Below are 20092 nucleotides of genomic sequence, written 5' to 3'. Positions count from 1 at the left end.
GGCCACACCAGCTGCAAGTTTTAGTGTGAGACTTTTTCGCGTCTCTGTTACGTTGCAAACTTTAAAAACATTGCCCCACCACGAAAGGTATAACGTTTCTCATTGGATAGACAGAATTTTTGTAGGCGGAGCTTAAGGTTAACATTGAGACCCTGATTGGTCAGATGAAAACACAGCCAGACAGTTTTTTTTAAAAAACCAACTTCGGTAAATTGTAGTAAGGAGAAGTTAGGAAAGAGTTACTTCCGAGACGGCGAGATGCGTGGAGCTGTGCCGGCCGCCACCCCATGACGAACACCGACAAGGTAATGAACGTACGCGATGCTGCATTTTTCAGCGCATAAGGCTTCACTCACAACTGCAGAAGTCTCATCTGTTACATCCCCTTTTTACGTAATACTAGTGTCGATCGTCAATTAAATCTCATGGTATTCACATTTGCTACGTACGTTAAAATCTGAAACTCGATGATTTCTCTGTTATATAATTATTGAGAAGCCACATCAGCCACTGTAATTTACGACAAATTAGATAAGTAATTAAAGATAATTGAGGGTCACTGTAGACCATTTTGATAGTTTTCTCTTTTGTGAAACTTAATTTAAACCTAGATTATAGATGTGATATGGCATAGGTCATCCTTCGATCCATTGTAGAACTTGGAGACCCATTCAGGGAATATTTGTTCACATTTTTGTTGAACGCAGTTGGTTTTTATCATCCTGTATTAAAACATTTCCTTTTATCAATAGTGCAATTTATAAACAATGTTTTGTGAGTAGAATAAAATTTCCAGTGGTAAACTTAACTGCTTTTTCGACGTTATTTTACCAGCTAACTAAAAATAGGAAAGCCTTGAACCCCTTCCACTAAATTTAGTTAGTATTAAGATTCTTTTACAGGGAGTGCAGTGGAGCTGACGCTGAAATCATTAAGTATTTGGTTATATCATCGCTAGTCTCCCTGAACTCTTCTGAACTCTACATGTCATGTGTGGTCTGGCGTCTCCTTACCAGCAACAGGTCCCAGGTTCAAACTTGTCAATTCCCTAAAAAACATGCTCAGAGCGTTGTTGCGCGAAAGTGGTAGGGAGACACGACATAGAACAACAGACACCATGCAGAATGTTAGAGAATGGCGACCCTGCCAGGATGGTAAAATACAATGATTGAAGGTCGACCACATGCCTAACTAGGTCAGAATAATATCTTGTTGAAAAATTTTTGTAACAAAATGTTTTCCTAAAGTTATAAACAGTCGAAAACAGTAGCTGCAGCGGTAGATAGTAAGAAAGTGTTCAATAGACTGTGAGACATTCTAGCAGAGACAATAGCATAATTAAGTTCTCTCTCCAATGCAAGCGCACAATTGGCGGATACATCGTTGACAAGTTGGTTCTGACCCAACAAGTAAGTGAATGGATTGTTAAGTCGTGTGTGCAAAACGTTTATGAAACGCGTGAGATCGTATGAGCGCATGTTGACGTGAAGTGGGGCGCGTGAATTGCTTTTAAAACAGAAAATAAGGGATTCGGAAAGATTAGCTATGGCAGATCGAGACCTTGACCGAATTGAGGTAGAGACCCAACACGAAGATGGATAGACAATAGAGGACAGTACAACAGATGATGCAGTATCGCGAGAAATAGGACAGATAACGCACCATAACGAGGATAATGTACGCCAAGGCACAGAAAACCTAGGTCAGCATACGACAGAGGAGCAGGAAAGTAGAGAGACAGCCGATGAGGATTCTAACTTGCGTCTTGAATACGTAGAACCCATAGTACAAGTAATCAGAGCTCCCTCACCACAGAGTACAAGAAATTCGAGCAGAAACGTGTCACCGCACAGTTTAATGCAATCGGTTGCAAACCAACACTTGGGCGAAAATACAGAGCGTAGGACGTCGGAAGAAAACGCAATAGGACCCACCAATATGGCAGAATTATTACAATTAATGACGGAACCCATGACAAGACAAAATAAAGAAATTGCGAACCAAATTAAAATTCAGAATGCAGAAACGACGAAACAAATTGCAGAAACCACGAGACAAATGCGTGAGATTAAAGAACAAAACAAAAAAATTTAGTTACACCTAAGTCATATTGAAGGCGAGGCAAAAGAATCTCGAGTAGTGATAGGAAACTTAGTAACAGGTCACAATCAATTGAGAACAGACATTGACAAGGTAGAAGCGTAATGACACTCAGGACGAGATCAAAACATTACGTAACAACAATTACCAGGAACAAGTCAAGAAACTAGAGAAACAGATAAACGTAATTACTAGACAAGCAGCAGGTACAGCGTGTGAAATTGTTGAAAACAGAGTGTTACACAAACGTATCACAAAAGCAGCGCTGAAAAGATATGATAACCGCATAGTCAAAATAGAAGCGCAAACGAAGCAACAATTTCAGAAATTGCGAACAGAGTTGTTGCATTATTATTAAAGGGCGTAGTGAGCAGGATCTAACAAGCACTGAGTCTGCAACCACATCCGTATTTGTAACAGCACCGGAAAAACAAGCAATTAACGAAGATATTACGCATTTGCGATTCCAATCACAGGCGGAAAGTAACATACGTGAAATCAGACAGCCTGCACAGCAACAAACACATTTCGAAATTCTAAGACAGTCTGGATCGTGCAATGAAGCAGCAAGGTTAGCCAGACAAGATACCGAACCAATACCTGATAATGGAAAGCCAGGTCGCGAAGAGTACAGTGCAATGCATTCAGCTACACGTTCACAACCGATGGAAGAAAATTACTGTGTACCACTCCAACGATACTACGCAAGGGTAGGCGAAAGTTACGGTGGACAATATCAAATGGATCTACCACAACCGGAAAGAACGACGGGAGAAATGATCAGAAACAAAAGTGGCGAAGAATCAAAAAAATGGTTCAAATGGCTCTGAGCACTATGGGACTTAACTTCTATGGTCATCAGTCCCCTAGAACTTAGAACTACTTAAACCTAACTAACCTAAGGACAGCACACAACACCCAGCCATCACGAGGCAGAGAAAATCCCTGACCCCGCCGGGAATCGAACCCGGGAACCCGAGCGTGGGAAGCGAGAACGCTACCGCACGACCACGAGATGCGGGCGGCGAAGAATCGCGAATTTCATATGGAACTATGACGAAGTACGACAACAATCATTTCCTCACAGTCAGAAAATTTCAACATTTTCGAGAAGGAAACTCATTACATCCACGAACTTTTATTGATCAATTCCGAGTAGGATTACCAGAACACTGGACGCTAGCACACAAATTAGACTTTATATGTGCACACATGTCAGGAACAGTCGCAGAAACCATGCAGAATGTTGCAGCGACATGCCGATCGTACGAAGATTTCAGAGAGAAGTTTCTCTCACGATATTGGTCCAGCGAAGCACAGAACAGAGTGAAGTACGAATTATTACAGAATCCATATTTTGAAAATTCAGGAGAGAAGAGTCCCGTGAAATTTTTCGAATTAATGGCAAAGAAAAATCAATGTTTATATGTACCATACAGTGACGGAGAGTTGATTAAATTATGCGCGATGAAGTTACCATTGAAATGCCAGCAATCATTAGTAGGTCCCGGAGCAATGACGTCGAAACATTTAAAGGTATTCTAAGGGAACTAGAGTTCATATTTTCGGAAGATGACGCAAGAAAAAGACGAAGCGCACGTGAAAACGAAAGCAAAAGCAGTGGAGTCCACAAGACAGAGTACGAAGAAACAATAATTACGAACAACGTGATAACTTCGCACCAAGAAACGACAATAAATCTCAAAAAAGAACCGGTTATGGATTTAGAAGAGAATATGGCAATAGCTATAATTCACCCAGGAACGGCAACAACTATTACAGAGGGAATAACGACAACCGGAACGGGTATTGGAGCGCCAATAGACCGACAAATTATCAACAAAGAAACCAATATCAACAAGCGGAGCAAGAAAAGAGAATACAGATAGAAGAGGTGGAGGTAAGACCACCAAACCCCGATAAACGTTCGAATTGACAGCTAAGCGCCCATGCCAAAGGGAATGACGCACCGACCCAGGACAATTGCAGCACCTTGAAGAGAGAAGTAAATACTTTATCACAAGAAGAGAAGAAGGAAGAAACAAATCCACAGGGGCCAGATGAAAACGAAGACAGGAAAATAACAATATCGTGTTGGGACGAAATTAATTGGGAGAATACTGACGAGGAACTCTTCTGAACTCTACATGTCATGTGTGGTCTGGCGTCTCCTTACCGGCAACAGGTCCCAGGTTCAAACTAGTCAATTCCCTAAAAAACACGCTCAGAGCGTCGTTGCGTGAAAGTGGTAGGGAGACACGACATAGAACAACAGACACCACGCAGAATGTTAGAATATTGGTCCGTAGAATGGTTTTTACAAACAGGAGTGTCTGTAGCGCAATAACCTGCAGCATCAAGAAGAAGGCACTACATTAGCTTTTTTTAGGTTTTCTAACGACACTAGGATAGTTTATATACTATTTTCTTGTAACCTATACATATTTGCTGGAGAATGTCATGTTCTTTAAGAACAAAAAATGTGTTAATAAACAGGAGAGGACTTGACCTTTTGCAGAAAGGCGTCGTGGATCCACTCAAAAACGTGAAATTTCCTTCGATACGATTCCAGCCAAATCAGTGAATATGGAATGTAGGTAACGTGTATGGAATGCAATACCTATATTATTTAACGTAGCAGACAAGGTACTATAACTGTAGCTGAAGAAAGAAGCCACAGTCGTGATAATAAAAGAACAAAAGCAATAAAACTGTTTCCCAACGCAGAAGAAACCAATTCCCCAATTTTTGGTGCATTTGAGTCACAAACGGCAAGAATCTTCAACACATTCGCTTTTGAAACAAAATTAATAACATTTACAAAAATATTTATCTATTAGAACGTAGAATGAAGTGTAAGACTGTGCGAAACACTAACTCCCTAAAAAGTTATTGCATGTCAAGGAAAATGCCTGTCATAATGAGAACGGACAACAAAAGAAATATATTCCTGTCATGTGTGAAATACGTTTTTTATATTTTTTTGTTGTCAGTGGAGTAAGCTGCAGTTATACACATATTCGAAAGTATTTCTTCATAATTAAGTTGTTGCTAACATCACTGAGTCAGGGATATTAAGCTGTCTTTACATGTATTTCATGATCATTCATGTCTCTTGATAATTTAATAATGCTTGGAACGCAAAAATTTAATAACTATTTCACTTATTAACTAGAAAAATAATTAAAAACGAACTTTAATTTTATGGCTGCTTTCTCGCCGCTTGGGGCGCTAGTGTCCCAGTGATGCAAACAGATGACAATCGGACAGAGCCAACAAGTCTGGAGAACAAGCCGCATGGCTGAGTACTTCCCAATCTAACACCTCGATCGTTTACCTGACCCGTTTTGCTGTGTGTGATGGGTCGTTATCATGGAGCAATATTACTTTGTGTTGCCTTTTTCCATATTCCTATCGTTTTTCTCGAAATGCTCGATCTGAATCGATAGTTTGCTGTTGGTAGGGATAAGTGTTAATGGTTTCACCAAGCTTTAGCAGCTCATAATAGATGACGTCCTTCTGATCCCACCAGACACAGAGCATTGTCTTCTTTCCAAAGTGATTTGGTCTTGCAGTGGATATCGATGGTTTTCATGGATTCACCCATAATTTACCACACTTAGGATCCTCAAAAGATATCCATTTTTGATCACCTGTCGCTATTCGATGGAGAAACGACTTTTTTATGTATCTGGCGAGCAGCATTTCACAAGTGGTCTTTCGATTTGCTTGCTGTCTTTCATTCAGTTCATGCAGAGCCCATTTTCTCACTTTCTGCACCTTTCCCATATCTTTCAATCGAAGAGAAAAGGCTTTCTGCGTCACATTTAATTGTTCCGCGAGTTCCTGTTGAGTTATATCATCTTCATCCAATAAAGACTGCAATTCGTTGTCTTAGAACTTTTTCAGTGGTTTCCCATGCTCGTCGTTTCTCACATCAAAATCACCACTTTAGAATTTTTTGAACCACTCGAAACACTATGTTTTCTCAAGAGCATGTTCGCCGAAAGCTTCGACAAGCATTCGATGGGATTCTGCAGTAGTTTTCTTCAAATGGTAACAGAAAACCAATGCTGTCCGCAAACCGTAGTTCGTAAGCACAAAACCCGACATGTTTACGGGTTTGAAATAGATACCGATGTATGCAACTTGGGTTCCTGTCTGTTGAAATTCATCGTCAGCCGTTACAGGAAGCAGATGGCGCTGCAGACGCGGTCTCACGGGCCCTACACTGACGGCTAGCACTATCTGCAGGGGAATTCCGTTTTCGTACTTTTACACCTGTTATACATAGAATAATAGCACTCCTGACGATACTCTTGTCTCTCATTAATACTTGCCGTCGAGGACAACATATTGGGTTCCATTACTTAAGGAGTCTTCGAGCCAGTCACATATCAGGGAGCCTATTCGGCATGCTCGTACCTTTGTTAACAGTCTGCTATGGGGCACTATGTCAAACGCTTCTCTGAAATCTACGAATATGCTATCTTCTTGTTGCCCTTCATCTAGGCTTCGCAGTATATCCTGCGAGAAAAGGGCAAACTGAGTTTCTCAATGGAAGACATAAAGTCTGCAAATGAGTCCGCAATCATTTTATTGCACTTTATTTGTAAAGGCCCGTCTTGGTCACATAAATTTTATAATTCACAGTTACCGGTTTCGGCTAGTCCTATCTTTAGATCATAAAATATTCTGATATAGGTATCAATGTCAAAATCTATATATGTAGCTACACAGTAAGTGTTTTTACTATGTGCCTACATATACAGATTTTGACGTTCATACCTACATCAGAATATTTTATGATCTGAAGATGGCAATACCTGACACCGGTAATTATGAGCTGTAAAATTTGTGTGATCAAGACAGACCTTTACAAATAAAGCTGAGTTTCACTCGATTGATGCTTTGACAGACTGTGCTCATTTGTGGACAGGAACTTTTCTGTGTCAAGGGTATTTATTACATTCAGACTGAGAATATGTTCAACAATTCTGCAGCAAAACCATGTTAAGGATAATGGTCAGTAATTTTGCGGGTCTATTCTTTTTACATTCTTCTATACAGGAATCACTTGACTTTTCCCCTGTTGCTTGGGACTTGCAATGAGCGAGAGATTCACGATAAAAACACTGTGCACCGCAGTTAAAATATCACTTTTTGTGTCCCGTTGCGACGCATACGTTCCGTATTTGGCTCAAAAGTGACCGTAGCCTTCTTCTGTGATGGTGGACGAGTCACACGATGGGAAGGTCGTCACATTTCCTCCTACCCACATTTCACCCCTTCTTTTGAGGCCTCCGCGATAGAGATCAGAATAGCGACACCCAGGGTTGAAATCAGGCGGTTTTCTTGTGGGTAGACGAGGAAAACATGTCAGACACACTGCCGCTCAGAATCCATACGAAAAGGCCCTAAGAGGTGGCATAAAGGGCATCAGTCAAACACCCCTTCAAAATGGTTCAAATGGCTCTGAGCACTATGGGACTTAACATCTATGGTCATCAGTCCCCTAGAACTTAGAACTACTTAAACCTAACTAACCTAAGGACATCACACAACACCCAGCCATCACGAGGCAGAGAAAATCCCTGCCCCGCCGGGAATCGAACCCGGGAACCCGGGCGTGGGAAGCGAGAACGCTAAACACCCCTTCATTTAGGGCATTGACTCCCTCAGATATCGCAGTCGAAAACGACTGTTTGCAGTGTGATGAGCAACAGGAGGGCGTTCTTGACAAATTCGACATTGCTGACCACCCCCGCCCCCCCCCCCCAAGACGATTCAATCCCAATCTAAGAACATCTTGGGGCTGCAATCCCGTTGAACGTCATCTAACCGCTTTGGAGTGTAGTGCGATTGCAGTTTTTGCTCTGGCATACAGGATGGAACCACTAGGGACCATTCAAAACAATTCGACAAAGTTCGGACGTGATCCGAAGCAGAAAAGTGTGTTTAAGCTGTTTCAGCCCTCATATTTCTAGCCCTCCAGCGGCGTGATCACAGTGGGTTCCAATATTGACTCATGCGTCAATAAAGCAGCAAAGACTCCCTCAAAGACCTCCCCCCCTCCCTCCAGAACGTCAACACCCTCAGTGGCACCCATACGCCTTTGTTAGTGCTTTAAAAATGTACCTGTCAGAGTCTTCGACAACCATTCAGCAGAGTGGTGCTGCATTGCTGTTCTATCGCCTGAGGGCAGACAACCCTTTCGTCACACCTCAGGTGGTTTTGCCTGCCCCCAGGCGCTAGAACAGCAGTGTAGCACCACTCTGCTGAACGGTTGTCGAGCAAGCGAGGTACTCGTATTTGGGAGGACGACAGTTCAAATCTGGGTCCAGCCATCCTGATTTAGGATTTCCATGATTTCCCTAAGTCGCTTCAAGCAAATGGTTCCTTTGAAAGTGCCATTTCGGCCCCTTATCAGTTAGATGCCCCGCACAACAAACAAGCAAGGTGGGCTACTGACCTCCCTTCAAGATGGTTCAAAATGGTTCAAATGGCTCTGAGCACTATGGGACATAACATCTGAGGTCATAAGTCCCTTAGAACTTAGAACTACTTAAAGCTAACTAACCTAAGGACATCACACACATCCATCCCCGAGGCAGGATTCGAACCTGTGACCGTAGCAGTCGCGCGGTCCCGGACTGAAGCGCCTAGAACCGCTCGTCCGCCGCGGCCGGCTCTCTTCAAGAGCTCAGATCAGAATATCGCCAGTGGATGTAAACCTCAACAGACTTTCCGCATAAACACGGCACTACTTCGTGCAAAGGCATGTGACACAGATCAACCAGTTGGATCTAATGTAAATAAGAGTAGCACTCCGCGGAATCAGTGATGTAAGCACGCCAGCATAGTCAGATCGGCAGCGTGTACATTCAGTCAGAACAGTTCCGACCAATACCTTCGCCGGCTCTTGCCCAGTAGACACTCGCCGTAGTGTTCCATGGAAAGTTGTATCTTGTTGGGCGTAACGCCACTTTGTAAATTGTGTAGCGTAGTATTTTGGTTACTATTTCTTTTCATTGTCTTGTACTCTTAGTTGGCTTTTGCCACCACCAGAATTATTGTTTCTTGCTGTTCTAGAGTTTGGAACTTAGTGCTCGCGAAGAAGGCGTTTTAGTTTAATAAAGTGACCTCAAACGTGATCGTTAGTTCCTTCCTGCTGACCGAGGACACTACAGAAAGGGCACAGCTGACTTCCTTCCCCATCCTTCCCTAATCCGAAAGGACCAATTGAGGCGTAGCGCCTTCGCATCGCTCCTGTCACATGTGTCGGACGATATCGTTATAGGCATGAGTCATCGACAGATGTCACCAGCTGACATGGACCTCAGTTACAGAGCTGCACGTAGTTGTACTAATATCGGCGGTAGAGGTCAGCAGTTGACGGACAGTGCTAACAGTCGTAGTCAAAACAATGTTGTAAAGTTATGTTTGATTAATATTTAATGTATTTGCATAATTATAATTGTTTTATATGTGTAGTAATTAGCAGTGTGAGTGTTGTATGAGTGACGAAGAACAGAAGTAAATGAAAATTGTTTTGTTTATTCACGAAGTGCCAGTTAAACTATACTGGGGATTTACTAAAATTGAATGTGCAGTCAGTTTATGGTACTAATAAATCGTGTGTAGAACACAAATTAATCGATAATTTCAGTAGGAGTAATTTTATATTTGATACTTTTCTAAATTTATTTATTTAGCAATTGCCATAAAAAGAAATGTTTTACTATGATTGGTCATTGAAGTAAAGCGCGGTTTAGCGCGGGATAATACTGCAACCTGATTTGCTGTTTGTGATATCAGCCAATCAGAAAAATGCAGGCTCGCGCCAATCTATGATGGGAACAAAGCCTTTGGTGTGATCTAGGGGGGGTCGTGGCTGAGGGTTAGAACTAGTAACATCTCATTCAAAGCAGCTCCGACGAAAGTACTGTAAAATCGCGGGAAAATGCTAATTACGAGTTCGCGAAGTAGTACAAAGTGTATTTAAGTGAATGATATAGTGGAAGTCGTGTGGAATTTCGGATGGAATATCAAAATTATTGCTCTTGACTGTTAGTTAAAGCCGCGTGGCGTGTTGTGCGATCTAAGACTGGAACAGATGTTACGTGTAGAGCAGAGTGCACAACATATGAGCGAGCATTTTCATAACTAAACGATCTGGTGAACTCTATTAACTTCAGTAACGGGTGTAAATACCATAAACTGGCTACGTGTGTGATTGTGGTGTGTGTGTGAACTTTACATTGTGTTGCCACTTAGTACGGACATGGCAGTATTAACTGTGATCTTTATCGTAAAAATACACCTGAAAATTTACATTGCCAAGTTAAAACTTTTATTTCAGTAGCTAGCCAAATCCCGTTTACCGGACAATCCTATGTATGTTGCGACCTACAATAGACAGTAGTGGCCTAGTATTTTCTACTACAGATTTTAGCTAGACAAATGAACATTGCTGGACACTGGCAGGGCGGTAAAAAGTAACATGCCGCACCGCACAATGACCTCGCTGTCTGGTCGCCTCCCCCAGATCAACTAACCAACGAACGGTTGTCGAAGACTGACTGGTAGGTTTTCAAAGCGCTCAGCAAAGATACTAGAGTGATACCGAGGTTGTTGCCAAACTCGCGGGTCTTAGACGGACCCTTTGATGATTTATTCACGCATGTGTCAGTGTTGAACCCCTACAAGATCGGGCCAGAGGAGGGTGCGCGCGATATGGGAGGGCCGAAAAATCATAAACATCCGTTGTCGCTGTGTACATGTTCCAATTTCGTCGAATGCTTTCGAACTGTCTCTAGTGGTTACACCCACTACTGTCGCATGCTCAGATCCTGCCTCGGGCATGGATATGTGTGATGTCCTTAGGTTAGCTAGGTTTAAGTAGTTCTAAGTTCTAGGGGACTGATGACCTCAGATGTTAAGCCCCATAGTGCTCAGAGCCATTTGAAGCATTTGTAGATGAAGACTCGTGCAGTGCGGTTTGTGCGATCTGAATCTAAGTATCGAAGTAAATGAATTTTTAAACCCTAAAAATCATCGATGAAATTACACAGATGGCCGATCTGTAGTCGTTGCTGCCGGCGGAACTACTTTCAGAAACCAGCTGCAACAGCAGTACTTAGCGTGGAGCTGAAAATATTACGTAGAACAAAGCGTAGCGAGTGGCGGTAAAAAAGAGCGCGCATTACGTGAAGCAAATGTAGCAAGAAATCCGTCAAATGGGACAAAGTGTCATGAGTTACTGACTACCGATTCGAGAATAAGCAAAACCACATTGTTTCATGCTCGCACAAAGGGAACCTTAAACATAGTGAGTAGACAAATGCTGACATTTCCTATAAAGACGATCTAATATGCAAGTATTTTGGTCACATGCAAGGCAAGTCTCAATCAATGAGTGCAAACTTCAGAAGTTACTCAAAATCCATCAAGTTCGTAATTTTGCTGCACTAGCAAAGAAATAGTATGAGCAAGATAATGTTGTTATCAACAGCTGAGAGAGAAAGAGGGACTGATTTGCACAAGGGTTCACGTATGTGAGATCCACAACTGGGTATCTTTATCCACGTGGGCCCATTTTTCCGATCCTAAGACAAAGGAATACTGTGGTCCATTGGAATTTATATAAACATGCAAGGCTAGAAATTGCTCCAAGTGAAACATAATTAAAAATTAATATATTCTGCAAGAAATGTAAGCTACGTTTGAGTCGAAAACGTGGTTCAAGCAAGGAGCATGTAGCCATGTCACCTAAATAAGTGAAACACTAGACCAATGTCCGTAAAACACAAAAAGTTAGCTCAGAATGGCGTCCCTTCGACACACTAATCTCTCTCAAACTGTAATCTGCGCTAAGGTCGCTGATTGACTCTGACGAGGCAAAGTCCTCGTCCTCCGAGAGACATACTATGTGCGGCTACACAGAATTAATGTGGCAAAGAGCTGGGCAGAGTCATTTTACAATTACATTTTGAAAGAAAACAGAAGACTGGCGAGTTGAACATTTGCACACTTCTGAAACAAGTTGGCACAGATAACTGATGGGTTGCATTGTCGTGGTACAACGGTAAGTACCATCCAGAATCCACACAAAAGGAAACTGGAATGTAAGATGTGGCTATGACTGTGAGCAACATGCAGTGAGGCGAGTTATGGTAGACAGACCAAGGTTAATCATGCTTAATTGCAAGACCTACAAAAATTCCGATGTGAAAACCTAATGGAAGGCGGATAGATGACATAAGAAAAAATGCAGGAGTGACGTCATGTGCTAGCAGACGAAGATTGTGATGTGTGGGTAACCCTAGAGTAGCCCTCCATTCAGCTGTAGGTCTCAGATGGTTGCTGATAGGAATTCATTTTTAAAAAAATTAGTTGGAAGTAAACTTTTTGGGTGAGAAAAGCAAGGGCAGGCCAGGAAAGAAAATACTTGATGATCAACTAGCGTTAATGCAATGTCACAGCTATCAAGAAATGAAGAGGGAAAAACTATATAGAGAAGAGTGCATGCAGCGTCAAGGAAAAACGTTTATAAATAGACTGATCGACACAAGCAGGTGTAGATGGTACCTGTAATCTCGTGCTGGTGTGGGGAGGAGAAGGCGAAGTCATTCTCCTCACGACACGTCTTCACTGTGAGGCCGCTCTCAATCAGCAAGCTCCTCAGGTGCTGCACGCGGTCGAGCTGGAGATGGTACGGCGACACGAAATTCTTGTAGTCCTGCAAACGTAACGAAACAGGCGTGTTGAAAAAGCGCTGTTTGTAACCGTGCTTTCAGTAAGTGTACGCACTAGTCACGTCTTCGTCGTGAACCTGTCTTACTTACAGCTGGTAGAAGTCACGCATCTTCACATTGTGGCTGGTGGTGGGGGTTTACGAAGGTCAATGAACAATTTAGTTGTCCGTTTTTCTTATGCCCCTCTGAACTGGTGAAATTAAATCTCCCCTGTGATTCTTCTGTTGTCCCGGCCGCGGCCGCCGTCAGGCTCCATCACGTCTGGTTTGGTTTTAGTGATTAACTGATCAAGAAAGAGACAACAGGGGAAGCCACAAACGAAGAAAACAAACAGGCAAATCTGATACGATGTTGCACATAGTATTTGAAGGCAACACGTTAAATGACAGGTAGGCTGTTACACGTGAATAACGGTAACTGCTCGCCGAAAAAGTTAAGAAACTATGTTAAGAAACTGCGAAGACTCGTCTTGCTGCAGATCAAGACACAATAATAATCAAATACACTACTGGCCATTAAAATTGCTACACCAAGAAGAAATGCATATGATAAACGTGTATTCACTAGACAAATATGTTATACTAGAACTGACATGTGATTACATTTACACGCAATTTGGGTGCATAGATCCTGAGAAATCAGTACCCAGAACAACCACCCCTTTGATACGCCTGGGCATTGAGGCAAACAGAGCTTGGATGGCGTGTACAAGTACAGCTGCCCATGCTGCTTCAACACGATACCACAGTTCATCAAGAGTAGTGACTGGCGTATTGTGACGAGCCAGTTGCTCGCCCACCATTGACCACACGTTTTCAATTGGTGAGAGATCTGGAGAATGTGCTGGCCAGTGCAGCAGTCGAACATTTTCTGTAGCCAGAAAGGCCCGTACAGGACCTGCAACATGCGGTCGAGCATTATCCTGCTGAAATGTAGGGTTTCGCAGGGATCGAATGAAGGGTAGAGTCACGGGTCGTAACACATCTGAAATGTAACGTCTACTGTTCAAAGTGCCGTGAATGCGAACAAGAGGTGACCGAGAAGTGTAACCAATGGCACCCCATTCCATCAGGCCAGGTGATACGCCAGTATGGCGATGACGAATACATGCTCCCAATGTGCGTTCACCGCGATGTCGCCAAACACGGATGCGACCATCATGATGCTGTAAACAGAACCTGGATTCATCCGAAAAAATGACCTTTTGCCATTCGTGCACCTGGGTTCGTCGTTAAGTACACCATCGCAGGCGCTCCTGTGTGTGATGCGGCGTCAAGGGTAACCGCAGCCATGGTCTACGAGCTGATAGTGCATGCTGCTGCAAACGTCGTCGAACTGTTCGTGCAGATGGTTGTTGTCTTGCAAACGTCCCCATCTGTTGGCTCAGGGATCGAGACGTGGCTGCACGATCCGTTGCAGCCATGCGGATAAGATGCCTGTCATCTCGACTGCTAGTGATACGAGGCCGTTGGGATCTAGCACGGCGTTCCGTATTACCCTCCTGAACCCACCGATTCCATATTCTGCTAACAGTCATTCGATGTCGACCAACGCGAGCAGCAATGTCGCAATACGATAAACCGCAATCGCGATAGGCTACAATCCGACCTTTATCAAAGTCGGAAACGTGATGGTACGCATTTCTCCTCGTTACACGAGGCTTCACAACAACGTTTCACCAGGTAATGCCGGTCAACTGGTGTTTGTGTTTGAGAAATCTGTTGAAAACTTTCCTCATGTCAGCACGTTACAGGTGCCGCCACCGGCGCCAGCCTTGTGTGAATGTTGTGAAAAGCTAATCATTTGCATATCACAGCATCTTCTTCCCGTCGGTTAAAGTTCGCGTCTGTAGCACGTCATCTTCGTGGTGTAGCAATTGTAATGGCCAGTAGTGTAATACAAATTACAGAGAAAGTATTGAATGTCCCAACTCCTGAATTAAAACAGAGTGGACCGAGAGATGGCTGAATTACTAATAGTCATGAGAATTGATGAGACCAGCCTGCGCTGGGGTCACTGAAATTGCTTTCAAGGAAACATGATATGATTTCTGCAACAGTCGTTTGGTGTACACGTTATCGTGTCGCGTCGAAATTACTACCGATTAGCACGCGGAAACTGTTCACTGACTGTGCTGGACTATGTCGCGCGATCAATGGCGCCTATGGATGTAAGCAACATGTATATTTGTACATGATGTCGGCAATACGCTCGCGGACGATGGTCACGAACTTCCACCTACTAACAAGGTACCGCCTGAGTGCGAGGTTGCAAAAGGCCAACGATGTTTACGGTATTCGACGCCCCACATATTGTCTACCACGCAACAGCAACAATGGTTGATATTGGAAGCAGGGAGCAGGACTGGAGGTACCCAGTGGAGAGCACAGCATGAGACTATGGAGCTTCGTTGAACTGCTTAATCGACAAGTAACTCACAGCAATGCTAACGGTGTTGATACGAAGCAGAGCGATGGAAACGATAAACAAAGAAGAGCAATGGCAACGATAAACAAAGCAAACGTTGCATTATATCTACAACAACGGTTGCCGAAGTTGACATTTCGTCAGAAAGGAAGCTCAGGAATGTTGCAGAACGAGAAAGAAGTGGCACATGAAATATTAGCGTTTCTGCGTGATCAGTCAGTGGAATGTTTGGTATCGTATATACTCGACAGTGCGTACACGTACATGAGGAGTACAATGATGACGACACGTCCTGAGCAGGTGGAAGTGGTACTGAAACAGGTGTCGAGTCATGTAATTCATCATCCTTGTCCGACAGGGATCCACAAATACCGTCCGCAGTGAAACGTAGTAAAGGACAATCGTTGTCCAACGAGCAGGTACTAAACATAATTACACTCCTGGAAATTGAAATAAGAACACCGTGAATTCATTGTCCCAGGAAGGGGAAACTTTATTGACACATTCCTGGCGTCAGATACATCACATGATCACACTGACAGAACCACAGGCACATAGACACAGGCAACAGAGCATGCACAATGTCGGCACTAGTACAGTGTATATCCACCTTTCGCAGCAATGCAGGCTGCTATTCTCCCATGGAGACGATCGTAGAGATGCTGGATGTAGTCCTGTGGAACGGCTTGCCATGCCATTTCCACCTGGCGCCTCAGTTGGACCAGCGTTCGTGCTGGACGTGCAGACCGCGTGAGACGACGCTTCATCCAGTCCCAAACATGCTCAATGGGGGACAGATCCGGAGATCTTGCTGGCCAGGGTAGTTGACTTACACCTTCTAGAGCACGTTGGGTGGCACGGGATACATGTGGACGTGCATTGTCCTGTTGGAACAGCAAGTTCCCTTGCCGGTCTAGGAATGGTAGAACGATGGGTTCGATGACGGTTTGGATGTACCGTGCACTATTCAGTGTCCCCTCGACGATCACCAGTGGTGTACGGCCAGTGTAGGAGATCGCTCCCCACACCATGATGCCGGGTGTTGGCCCTGTGTGCCTCGGTCGTATGCAGTCCTGATTGTGGCGCTCACCTGCACGGCGCCAAACACGCATATGATCATCATTGGCACCAAGGCAGAAGCGACTCTCATCGCTGAAGACGACACGTCTCCATTCGTCCCTCCATTCACGCCTGTCGCGACACCACTGGAGGCGGGCTGCACGATGTTGGGGCGTGAGCGGAAGACGGCCTAACGGTGTGCGGGACCGTAGCCCAGCTTCATGGAGACGGTTGCGAATGGTCCTCGCCGATACCCCAGGAGCAACAGTGTCCCTAATTTGCTGGGAAGTGGCGGTGCGGTCCCCTACGGCACTGCGTAGGATCCTACGGTCTTGGCGTGCATCCGTGCGTCGCTGCGGTCCGGTCCCAGGTCGACGGGCACGTGCACCTTCCGCCGACCACTGGCGACAACATCGATGTACTGTGGAGACGTCACGCCCCACGTGTTGAGCAATTCGGCGGTACGTCCACCCGGCCTCCCGCATGCCCACTATACGCCCTCGCTCAAAGTCCGTCAACTGCACATACGGTTCACGTCCACGCTGTCGCGGCATGCTACCAGTGTTAAAGACTGCGATGGAGCTCCGTATGCCACAGCAAACTGGCTGACACTGACGGCGGCGGTGCACAAATGCTGCGCAGCTAGCGCCATTCGACGGCCAACACCGCGATTCCTGGTGTGTCCGCTGTGCCGTGCGTGTGATCATTGCTTGTACAGCCCTCTCGCAGTGTCCGGAGCAAGTATGGTGGGTCTGACACACCGGTGTCAATGTGTTCTTTTTTCCATTTCCAGGAGTGTATATGCGTGGAAGATCACCCGCAGCATAGTAAAGGAACAATTATGAACAAATTTCGATTAAGTCTGCAGCAACACGATAGTGTAGTGCATAAGAAAAACTACGGGTAGTCAAGAAACGACAAGGCGCACTTGTTACAGAAACTGGTGTTTGTGCGTTTCGAGTGTCCCCTCGACACAATTTACAGGATGTGTACGACAGTGAGCTACTACGTTATACACGTCAAAAAATTGGAAGACATAAGATAACGAAATTCGAAACAAAGCGCCAACTTGACGATGCACAGGAAACTGTGGAATCGGTCCGAAAATTTGTAGATGAGATAAACTTATCGTATCGCCCAGTAACGAATTTGTTTTAAACTCCGATCGATTGGGATTTGAAGAGGAAAGTTGTATCAAAGGAACCCTGGAAATTAGAGGTACCATGAGTTGTATCATGATCAAGTAGCCTCATTGCCTTAACGCATTCGTATACAATTATGCCGACTGTTAATCTGGATGGTAAATTGGCTGGAAAATTATTTACTGTGCTGCGAGAAGTCTGAGGTGCTCTGCTCCCTACTATTCTTTCTCGTGTGCGTGATCTTGCAAGGACAGTAGGGAATATTTACGCCACAGCAAGCAACAGTGGGAAAATGGACGTAAGAGAACTACAACTATAGCATGAGCAGTGCTTTTCGACTATAGCTGTCGACAAACGTTGGTATACATCAACGGGGACGGTTGAAAGTGTGTGCTTCGACCGGGACTCGAACCCGTGATCTCCTGCTTACATGGCAGATGGTCTGTCCATCTGAGCTACCGAGGACACCCCTTGCACGCTCCCCGTGAGACCCACATTCCCAACTTAATGTCCACACACTACATTCGTAGTGCCCCTGCCCATTACACTCATGTCCTAAAGAACAGATACCATTTTCATATAGTTAAGGCTCACTGTTCATTGCCCTTCTTATGTGCTGGATGCACATGCATTGCCCGAACTCTTACGAGACTCGGTAAGATTGTCTGCCGCGAGTAATGAGTGTAATGGGCAGGGGCACTACGAATGTAGTGTGTGAACATTAAGCTGGGAATGGGGACTCACGGGGAGCGTGCAAGGGACAAATCCCTGCAGTGTCGCACTATCCTCTGTGTCCTCCGTGGCTCAGATGGCTATAACGAACAAAATACAAAAAAAAAAAAAAAAAGCCGGCACGGCAGCTCAGCATACTCGGTCAGAGGTTTAGCTACCCTCTGTAATAAAATACTGAGTGAACGGATAAACGAAGAACCTGAACGGGTGTCATCGGACGTCCGCACCGAACAAATTGAACTGACAATATAGAACAAAATGAGATAAAAAAAGGTGGATAGAGCGTCTACCATGTAAGCAGAAGATCCCAGGTTCGAATCCCGGTCGGGACACACATTTTTAGCTGTCCCCGCTGATGTATATCAACGCCTGTCGACAGCTTAGGGTCTTGACTTAATTATCATTTCGATCTTGATCGAGCGAACCTTTGAGATCACTGCGGCGCTACATTGTTTGATCGGTGTTCATGGTGCAAATTAATGGTTTGTTTTGAAGATTTCTTGAATGTCGACGATGTCCATTTTGTGTAGTGTAACACATACATTCCGTGGAAGGTTAACCTATTCGCCTCTCGGACAGTCATTTTGTGTCGCCCTCCTGACGCACGAGGTGAGTCACTAGCAGCTAATATTTTTCCTCGCATGATCATTTACACAACTCTTTCAAATGAGCCTTAGTAAAGATTGAACTAGCGACCTCGCACTTAAGGTTTCCTTGTAAGAACTGGCTTCGACTAGGATGTCGAGAGCGCCTCCCGTCATTTTAGTGTTCCAAGACCTACGGCACCGTCCACCTCCGCCGACAAGGAGAGATGCTCCTTGACCAACCTAATAGGTGTGCCTCTCGCGTATTCGTTCAGACCCGTGAAAGCACTCTTGGCGTCCTCACAGTTGGTGCACCTGGAATAGAAAGTCTTCCGCAAAAACGGCGTGTGGCCCTGCCGGCGGCGAGGAAGACCTGAGATTCGAACTAACGACTACTTTAGCCTCCTAGAAAAATGCCATGTTGTACCAATTTTATATTAATAAAACTAGGGGTCAGAAAATTATAATATATTCACGAGCCCGGAGTCATGTTGTTAGGCAAGGCCACGGAGGTACCTAATTGCTGGGGAAAATTAATTTGATATGATTTAATCGGCAGTTAATTAACTCGACTTGTAATCTACTGGGCCGATCAGCTCGTGACTAATATCAGTCGACTCGTAATCTAAAGACGAAGCTAATGTGGTACCAAAAGTAATAGTTAAATTTTATTAGGGCGCCCTTCCTTCGTCAGAGGGCTGCACTGGTTGCTGCTTTGCCTCCACGTGTTCTGTGGCAGGATATCACAATATATCGGTGCTACAACGTGTCTCATTGATGTGCCTTGGGAGTCTCCACTATGCATCTACACATACATCTACACCTCCGTCTATACCCTGCAAATCACAGTGGAATGCATGGAACAGGGTACCTACCGCTGTGCCACTTATTGGGCTGGCTCTGAGCACTATAGGACTTAACATCTGTGGTCATCAGTCCCCTAGAACTTAGAACTACTTAAACCTAACTAACCTAAGGACATCACACACATCGATGCCCGAGGCAGGATTCGAACCTGCGACCGTAGCGGTCGCGCGGTTCCGGACTGCGCGCCTAGAACCACTAGGCCACCGCGGCCGGCCCCACATATTGGGGCTCCATCCCATTCCGTAATGTATGGAGTGTGTGAAGAGTGACTGCTTAAATTACTCTGTGAGCACCGTAGTTTGCCTGATCTTGTACCCGCAGTCCTTACGGGACCGACACGTGCGGGATTGTAGTATACTCCTATGTTCCTCACTTTATACTGGCTCTTGAAACACCGACTATCGGCTTCCCAAGATTCTTGACA

General features: G+C 44.6%; 1 protein-coding gene across 1 annotated transcript in view; it reads right to left on the bottom strand.

Moving 5' to 3' along the window:
• The window catches only part of LOC126474052 (juvenile hormone acid O-methyltransferase-like), a 136321-nt gene that overhangs the window by 7930 nt on the left and 108299 nt on the right, over positions 1-20092 (bottom strand). The window contains exon 4 of the mRNA XM_050101464.1: positions 12691-12841. Coding sequence (XP_049957421.1) covers positions 12691-12841 — 151 coding nt within the window. The remainder of the gene's footprint in view (positions 1-12690; positions 12842-20092) is intronic.

This window comes from Schistocerca serialis, chromosome 4 (assembly GCF_023864345.2).
Source record: "Schistocerca serialis cubense isolate TAMUIC-IGC-003099 chromosome 4, iqSchSeri2.2, whole genome shotgun sequence".
Classification (NCBI taxonomy): Eukaryota; Metazoa; Arthropoda; class Insecta; order Orthoptera; family Acrididae; genus Schistocerca; species Schistocerca serialis.
This window is presented reverse-complemented; position numbering and strand designations above follow the sequence as displayed.